General features: G+C 59.6%; 2 protein-coding genes and 1 non-coding gene across 6 annotated transcripts in view; 1 reads left to right on the top strand and 2 right to left on the bottom strand.

Moving 5' to 3' along the window:
- MED16 (mediator complex subunit 16) overlaps nucleotides 1–1,316 on the bottom strand; it is a 9,754-nt gene extending 8,438 nt beyond the window's left edge. The window contains exons 1-2 of one of the 4 annotated variants that reach the window (XM_045300114.1): nucleotides 1,264–1,316; nucleotides 47–238 (exon numbers count right to left, since the gene is read on the bottom strand). In XM_045300114.1, coding sequence (XP_045156049.1) covers nucleotides 47–179 — 133 coding nt within the window. In that variant the 5' untranslated portion in view covers nucleotides 180–238; nucleotides 1,264–1,316. Of the gene's footprint in view, nucleotides 1–46; nucleotides 318–1,263 lie in introns of those variants that run through there. The other 3 variants (XM_045300113.1, XM_045300112.1, XM_030888335.2) reach the window with 3 other exon arrangements.
- A 358-nt stretch (nucleotides 1,317–1,674) lies between these two features.
- LOC115873098 lies at nucleotides 1,675–1,781 on the top strand. Its single transcript, XR_004048230.1, has one exon. It is a non-coding gene; the product is annotated as a U6 spliceosomal RNA (small nuclear RNA).
- Nucleotides 1,782–4,453: 2,672 nt separating this feature from the next.
- The window catches only part of R3HDM4 (R3H domain containing 4), a 4,797-nt gene continuing 791 nt past the window's right edge, over nucleotides 4,454–8,459 (bottom strand). Inside the window, exons 2-7 of the mRNA XM_030888267.2 lie at nucleotides 8,246–8,370; nucleotides 7,615–7,741; nucleotides 7,028–7,113; nucleotides 6,745–6,830; nucleotides 6,588–6,643; nucleotides 4,454–5,411 (exon numbers count right to left, since the gene is read on the bottom strand). Coding sequence (XP_030744127.2) covers nucleotides 5,308–5,411; nucleotides 6,588–6,643; nucleotides 6,745–6,830; nucleotides 7,028–7,113; nucleotides 7,615–7,741; nucleotides 8,246–8,370 — 584 coding nt within the window. The 3' untranslated portion in view covers nucleotides 4,454–5,307. The remainder of the gene's footprint in view (nucleotides 5,412–6,587; nucleotides 6,644–6,744; nucleotides 6,831–7,027; nucleotides 7,114–7,614; nucleotides 7,742–8,245; nucleotides 8,371–8,459) is intronic.

Genomic DNA, 8,459 nt, shown 5'->3' with positions numbered 1-8,459 from the left:
GATGCCGTGCTGGGTAGGGTCCATGGTGGGCGGTGGGCGCGGGCACCTTGGTCGTCCTGGCGGAGGTCTGTGGTGAAGGCGATAAGGTTGCGGCAGGACCAGGCGCAGGCCAGGGGCACAGACGGGCAGTGAGTGCTCTTGGGCCACTTCTCCCACTCACACACGTAGGCCAGGTCCATCCCGCTGGCTGGGCCCCTCTGTCCGGAGGGAGGAGGCTCGTCAGCCTGGAAGCTGGGGTCTGCTGTGTGCATTGGGCATGGGGGTGGGGAGGCCGTGAGGAGGGAGACAGGCAGACCTCTAAGGGGGAACACGGGGCAGACACAGCGAAGTGTCCTTCGTAAATAACCGGGGCCCACGTTGATCACTGTGAGACCCAGCACTGGAGCTCAGGCACCTGGGGTGTGGCCTGGGGGGGCCGGGGATGAATTAAGAAAGTGGGGGGAGGGGGGACGGAGCTGCTCGGGAGGGGGGGACGCTCAAGCTATATTCAGGAAGATTGCTAACCCCATAGAACTCGGCCAGTGAGGAATCGGGGGAAGGGGCCTTGCAAACGAGAGGATAAAATGCTGGTGGAAGGGCAGGGAGGCGCGCCCCCTTTTGCCACTCTTGTCTGTGGTAAACTCTCTCTTACGGCCCACACCAGGAGTTTATGCTGATCTGCCACTTAAGGGGAGAGCCAACGCTGTGCCAGGGTTTCCATGGTCCCCAACAGGGTCTGGGATGAGCCTTGGGGAGGGAGGGAGGGTCATCTTCCCCAACCAGGGTCTGGGATGAGCCTTGGGGAGGGAGGGCGGGTGCACGCGCAGGGTGAGAGGCAGGCAGGTAGCTCAGGGGGAGGATGGAAGGGGCAGCTTCGGCCAAGGCCCCGAGGCGGGGCCGACCCTGGAGGGCTGAGTGGGGGCCCTGGGGGTCCCAGGAGCGTCTCTAGCCCGGCCCGCGCGGCTGCCTGGGGGAAGGAGGCTGGGAACGGGCACGGCGGCGAGCACCGGTGCCCCGCGCCCCGGGACGCTGCCCCACCGTCTGCCCCCTCGCCCCGCCGCGACCCGCAAGCCTTGGCCCCCGGGGGGTCTCCGGCTCCCCCCCCCTCCATCGTTCGGACCACTTCCGCCACCCGCTGACAAGGCGCCCGGGCCGCCTACCCAGCATGCTTTGCGCCCGGGCCCCGCCCCCGGGCCGCGAACCCTCGAGGCCCCGCCTCGGGCTGCCTCACTCCGGTCCGCGGACGCCGGGCGCTCGGTCGGGTGCCCGCAGCCCCACGCTCACCTGGCACGCTGTGTGCCAAGCCGGTCGGCGTCCGCGGTCTCCACTCCGCTAACCCGCCGGCTCCGGCGCCGCCACCTCCCGCGGCACCAACGAGGCTCCAGCGCGGCGCCGCCGTTTCCCAGAGACTTGTGGGACGGCGGCGTCCCCGACTCCGCCCCCTGGCTCATATTTGCATAGGGGAAATATTTGCGTAGCGTTGTTTCCCAGCAGGCACCGCAAGTATATTTGTTCGATTAACCGAACACTTTCTCCACCTCAGCTAACACTTTAACACTTTAGCTATGACGCCATGTGTTGAGCTGGTTACCTATAAAGCATTTATAAACTACACGAAACGTATTACTAGTCACCCTAACTAAAAGTTGTTTATTTTGTTCCACTATAAATGGGTAGTGATGCGCCTTGCAATCTGTGCTCGCTTCGGCAGCACATATACTAAAATTGGAACGATACAGAGAAGATTAGCATGGCCCCTGCGCAAGGATGACACGCAAATTCGTGAAGCGTTCCATATTTTGGTCCTATTTCCAATCTCCCTCCGGGTGGCATAATGGTTACCCGACGGGCTGAGCTTCCTAAAGTCGACATTTCGAAACCACCAGCGTCTCAGTCGACGTGGCTGTCTGCTTGCCCGGCAGAGTTCACAGTCGCGGAAACTCACAGGAGCGGTTCTACCCTGCCCTATAAGGTCACGGTGAGTTGTCAAGGACTCCCCGCTCCCTCCCTCCACCCGCCAGGAGAAAACACAGGCGTTTGTTTCTTTCTTAAAACCTCTTTGTCTTCCCTCCTGGCGCTGCGAAGACATCCCGGAGTTACAGGGACCGGTGCACTATGCGCTAACCCAGACCCGGGGTGCGCCCCGATCCTGGCGTGTGCAAATGGCGGGAAAGGCCCACGCAGCTCCGAATGGGCGGCCTGAGCCCCTGTCTGCACCAGAGCAGCCTGGAGGGGAGCCGTGCACCCACACTCCCCCGAGTACCCCAACTCCCTAGCCCATACGTGATGCGCAAGGCTTGCCCTCTGCGAAACACCTCCCAGGTCTCTGGTCCCCACCCCGGGAACCACTTCTACCTAATATTTGGAGTTCCCCTTCGATGTGGCTTATAAAATACTTAAGTTGCAAGGGCATGGCAGGCGCCCGGCGTCCAGATGTTGTTGTATCACACCCCACTAGAAGGGACAAGAGTCCTGGAGGAAATGCGCAATCCAAGGACGGGGCTGGGCAAGCACAATTCGGCAGGAGTATCTTGCTGCGCAGGAAAGTCAGGTAATGCTCCGTTAACAAGCCCACGGTGTTGGGGTCCTTGGAGAGGAAGGCCGAAGCGCCCAGCAGCTCCCAAAGGTGGAGGTGGAATACCTGGAGCCACAAGCTACAACAGTATTGTATGAGAACAACCCCCAAGTAGGAAGCAAATGTCATCCTTGCTTTTGTACTGCTAGAAATAATGATTGCACACACAAAGAAACGAATCCAGGCAGACTAGGAAGGCGCAGGAGTCTCCTGCCCCCATGTCTGAGGTTAGGAAGATTTTGAGGTATTGTCACCAGGCTAGTGGACCTTACACCTTGCCCAGTTAACCTGTGGTGTATGACCACAGCCCACATCATTTTTAATTCCATCCACTCCTAGGGAGACAGGTGAGGCTTTCTGCTGCCGTACAAACCCACAGGCTTAGGGGCTCTATGAGTCAGAAGGGGACAATGAGTTTTGTTCCGTTTTCATGAGGAAGCGTAATGTCCTCTCTGAAGCTCCCTTAAAAACGTCTCCTTTTGAAAAAATAATAATAGGAGAGGGAGGGGGGAAATGAGGAGCCGATACCAAGGGCTCAAGTAGAAGGAGAAAGTTGTGAAAGTGATGGCAACCAATGTACAAGTGTGCTTGGCACAATGGATGGATGTACAGATTGTGATGAGAGTTGTATGAGCCCCCAATAAAATGGTTTTTTTTAAAGAAACAAAAGTAAAAAACAAACAAATGTCTCCTTTTCCCTTGTTCAGGGGCATGTTGCCTGAGGCCCCTCTACGTCTCCCCATGCCCCCTTGATCCTTCCTGAGCCGCTGTGTTAGTCTGGGTGCTTTAGAGAAACAAACCCACAGAAACTCATGTATAAGAGTTTTATGTTTTATATAAAGGGTAAGTGCACATCAAGAAAACATCCCAACCCAGTGCTGACAAGCCCACAAGTCCAACATTAACCCATATGTCCAACACATATCCACAAATCATCTCACAGAGCACATGCAATGACGACTGCAGGAGGAAAGCCGAGTCAGTGAACCTGTAAGCGTCTCTGCGTTGACAAGGGTCTCCACACGGCTGCTCCAGCACCCAGGTCTATGTGGCTTCTCCTTGGGGATGTCTTACAGGAAGTGAGCCTTGCCAGCTGAAACAGGGAACTGGCTAAGGCAGCTGCACCCTGGTCTGACCATCAGAAAGCAAGAGACACGAGAACTGGAAAGAAACTCCACGATCCATTTATCTCTCTGCCCTTCAATTAACCCCACGTGCTTATTGGCCAGGTTGGCACAATAGACATTAATTATCTCAGCTGGGAAAGAACTTCCCATCAGAAGCAAGAGGAGACAATCTCTTCTCCCTGTGGAATTCCAGATAATGTTGTGGACCCTGCACCCTCAGGCCCGCTGGCCGCTCAGTGTGATGTCCTTGTAAAGGGCACAGCTTGGAAGGCCACAGTGGGTCACCATGGTTCCCGACAGCCCCATTCCAGGAGCTGAAGAACTTGGGGCGACAGGCACACCCAAACTGTCCCTATACTGGGAGGAGCAGTGTTCACAGATTGCTCCCAACACCTCCCTGGAGTCTGCATGTCCAAATTGTTGGGGGGTCGGGGGTACCAAAACACCAAACTCACTACAAAATCATTATATGAAATTTCAGTGGGAAGTAAAACTGGCCATAAAGTGTAGCCAAGGGCTTTTCTGTGTCAGGGCACCCACTTCAGGCCAGGGATTTGCCTGCTTTGATCATCTTAGTAATTATCCAGCCCACTCCGGTGGTTCATTCAGAACCGACTCACCTGGGGCCACATGGCTGAAAGGAGGTGGAGGAATTAGAACCCAGGTACCTGAGAGATCAGCGGCCCCCGCCCCCCCCAAAGAAAGACATACAGCCCGATGGCAGAGCACCAGAAATTTATTACACCCTTCACTTTCTCCAAAGCACAAGAACTACGCACGCGCGCGGGGGGTGGGGGGTGGGAGGGTGGTCCCCAGCCCTGCTCTTTCAGCTCAGGGCAAAGACCTCAGGCCGCGCCAGGCTGGGAGGCAGAGGGGATGTGGACAGGGACAGGGTTTTCTGGGGGCGGAGCTTCTGGCTGGAAGTCCGGGGCCCCAGTAAGGGAGGGGGAAGGAGGTGGGGGCAGGGGTGTGAGGGTGGGGCACTAAAGATGCCCCCACGCCACACGAGCAAACCACATCTACCAGAAGGCACCAGGCAGGCGCGCTCCAAAAAGAGGGTGGACCAGCCCTTACTGCGCAGCTCCAGGCCTGGGTTTCGGGGCACATGCGCACACGCACACGCACGCGCACAAACATGAGACATGCTCCTGGGGCAGCAAGGTGTGGGGCCCCATAGCCCTCAACCCCAACAAAGCTGGGTGGGGGCTGGATGGAGCCCCTCCAGGTTTCTGGGGGTTGGGGGTGGGCAGAGTTTCAGCCCTCCCGCCGAGACGGGAAATTTAAAATCTACAACAAATCACGTCAAAATCCTTAAAAGGGATTTTTAAAAACCCAGCATCTCCCTCCTCGCCCGGACTTCGGGAAGAAGCCAAGCAGAGAAGTAACTCGGAGGTGTCCAGGCCAGGTCTCCCCCCAAATCCGAGTGTCGGAGCAGGCAGCTCCAGGGCCACTGGGAAGGGGGTGCGCTGGGGGGCTAGGTCCAGCCACTAGCCCTTATGGAAGAGAGCTGGTGGGGGTCGGGCAGGGTGAGGAGGGCGGGATTCCGGGATGAATTCTAAAACAAGGGCAGAATCATTTCAGCAGGGGGCGGGCTGGGCCCGGAGGGGTGGGAGTGGGGGGCCGCCATCAGCTGCGCTGCTCCAAGTAGGCCGACAGGAGCAGTCCAGGCGGCAGAAAGTCCAGGTGTCGGTTGCTGACTTTCATCTGTCGCTTGCCCTCCAGGTCCGCACCTGGATGGGGGGGGCAGGAAGGCGCTGTCAGAATCACAGGCAGATGGGCAGGCAGCTGGGGGAGGGGAGGGTCCTGCTGCTGCTCTGGGGGGTCCTCCCGGGTAGAAGTGTCTCGTGACCATAGCCTCACTCATTCTGTCCATCATCCCATTACACAAGTCTTGGGGTTGGGGGGTACCGAGGTCAGAGCACTGGACCACACACTACAAGGTCAGCAGTTCAAACCCCCCAGACACTCCCAGAGGAGCAAGTTGAGGCTGTCTGCTCTGGTGCAGACAACTGTCTCAGAAACCCCACACAAGGTCCATGTGAGTCTGCATCCACTCGGCCAGTGGGTTTTCTAGGTTGGGATTTGCCCCATTACACAGATGGGGAAACTGAGGCCCACACAGATGCTGAAGGTGGAGCCTCACCCGCCTTCTCTGGCCTCTAGCCTGGTCCCTGTAAGGCGGCAGCCTCCGCCTCTCTAAAGCGTCCAGCACCTGGAGGGCATGCTGCCCGTCGCATCTCCCTCCCACCAACCTCCTCCCTCCCAAACCAGAACTCTCTCCGCCCAACCCACCACTCTCTCCTCACGCTGGCCGCAGCATGACTCCCACAAGAGAGGTCCCCCCCACAAACCTCTCCACAGAGTGTGGGAACAAAGGCCAGTGTGGGGGCTACCTCGTCAGCCCGCCCACCTGCTGAGGGAACAGAACGCACGAGGAGCTATCCTGGGGTTGCCACGGAAACCGTTTCCCAAGCAACTCTAGGTGGGAGGATGTGGCATGGAGGAGGACACAGGCTTGGGGAGCCTGAGCCTGCCAGGGCCTTTGAGGCCCTCAATGGGGGCGTGTCCCGAGATACCCTGCACGAAGTGGGGACCAGGCCAGAAGGGGGGCTTGCTCTTCCTAGGGGGACACAGAGGCAGGACTCTGACTACACCATATCCCCCATTACTTCGGAGCCTATTGAGACACTTCACCATCTCCAGGCACCCTGAGCCCCCACCCTGACACTGTGGCTTGAGAGGGGCCTGTGTCCGGCTGTCCAGCTCCCTGCACTGTGTCACTGCATGGGGCCAAGCTGACAAGGGCTGTGGCCAGCTAAGTGCATTCAGTCCCACCCAGGCCAGGGAGCCTCCCTCCGGGTGACCAGACCCCAAGTGACCTTCGGCCTGGCCCACCAGACACTCACTGGCTGAGATGAGGTCCATGTACTGGCAGACCGCGTGCAGCAGGAGCCGCTCGAAGCTGCAGGAGAAGGGGCGGTGAGCAGACGTGGGCTGCAGCCGGGACCGGAGCCCCTGGCCCGCGCGCACCCGCGCGCACCCGCCCGCCTGCCCACTGCTCACCTGCTGTCCAGCATGGCCGTATAGACCGCCTGGGGGGACACTGAGAAGAAACTCAGTAGACGTTCCTCCCAGGTCTCCAGCGTCTCCTGTGAACAGAACCAGAGGTCGCGCCCTACCCTGGCTGGGAGGCCCCCAATGCTGACCCACCAGGCGACGCAGCTGAAACGTCTCTGTACCTTTGCACACCTGTGAACTTCTACTCACTCTGCAATGCCCACCACTGTTGCCCTCCCGCTCCCACGCTCAGTGCCCCATTAATTCTGAGCCCAGTGAGGCACCTCACCATGGGGATGCGGCTCCGCTTGAGGATGGCGCGCAAGCGCCTGCTGATGCGCTGGAAGCACTCCCGTGGGCGGTCGGTTGGGTCCTCTGCAAGAGGCAGGGATAAGCTGCCCACCCAGGCTCCACCCAATCCGCTCCAGCCCCGCCCACACGTCGCACGGCCCCGCCTTCAATCCCTCTGTAGCGACCCCCACACCAGAGCCTAGCCCTCTCACCCCAACCCCACCCCTGGCCCCCAGGCCCCTGCCCACAGACCTCATGGCTCCACCCCACGATTCCACTGTGCCACTTCAGGCCCCGCCCCACCCACCCTGGTCCCACCCACAGATCGCATGGCTCCACCCTTGTCCCCCTTTACCGCAACATCTAGGCCCTGCCCATGCACACAGCTCCGCCCACAGGTTGCAAGACTCCACCCCTGGGGCGCTCTGCTCACCCCAACCCAGCCCACAGACCTCAAAGTTCCCTCCGTGAGTTCCTCTACCTCCAGACCTGAGGCCCCGCCCCATCCCCTGGCCCCACCCACAGATCGCATGGCTCCACCCCTGGCCCCCTCGGCCTCCACACTCAGGCCGGGCCCCCAAGCACCTCGCCGCTCCTCCCCACGGCAGGGCCCCCTCTTCCTCTGCTGCGCCTTGCTCCTAGCCTCTTCCTCCAGGTAGTGCAGCACCCGCTCCTGCTCCTCCCCGGAGCGGTTCATGAAGTCGTTCCAGACCTGGAAGAGAGGCCCGGGAAGATGGCTTCGACCCAATGGGCCTCCGTGTCCCCGTTCGCCAAGGGGACACAGTCAGGAGAGGTGCCTAGTGGGCACAGCGTCCGGGCTGGGAGGTCCCGGGAAGAGACCCGCCACGGGTGACTTCGCCTCCGGGTCCGTCCGCACATTCATCCCCAAGTGTGGGTGAGCGGAAGGCACCGGGTCGGCTCCTAGAGGTAATGCATAACCGCAGTGTATAATCGCAAGCTCAGCAGTTCGAGTCCCACCAGCGGGCTGTAGGAGGAAGATGAGGCCTTATGCTCCCTGAAGATTCATAGCCTGGGAGGCCCACAGGGCAATTCTATGCTGAGTTCTGGGGTTTTGTTTGCTTGTTTTGTGATGACCACCAGTATTGGAAGGTCCTGGGGGTTCTGGCCTGGTCTGGGGATACGGGCCAACTGATGTGGCAGTAGGGGTGGGGGCCTCGTGAACCTGGGAGGTGGAAATGCGGGGTACGGAGCCTACCTTGACATAGGTCTCATTGTTGCAGGCCTCAGCGAAGATTCCGGGGGCTGCAGGGGGTACCAGGTCCCCCTCCTCTAGGCCAGGGGTACCCCCGTCAGACTCCAGCAGCGTCAAGAGGTACTGGGCTGGGTAGAAACAGGGTTTCTGGGCCACAGGGTCTCCATGGGCACCCACAAGTCATGCTTCTCCCCTCTCAAATTCCTTGCCTACCCCC

The sequence above is a fragment of the Echinops telfairi genome, unplaced genomic scaffold (assembly GCF_000313985.2).
Source record: "Echinops telfairi isolate 266 unplaced genomic scaffold, ASM31398v2 ScPeMD7_7459;HRSCAF=8497, whole genome shotgun sequence".
NCBI lineage: Eukaryota > Metazoa > Chordata > Mammalia > Afrosoricida > Tenrecidae > Echinops > Echinops telfairi.
This window is presented reverse-complemented; position numbering and strand designations above follow the sequence as displayed.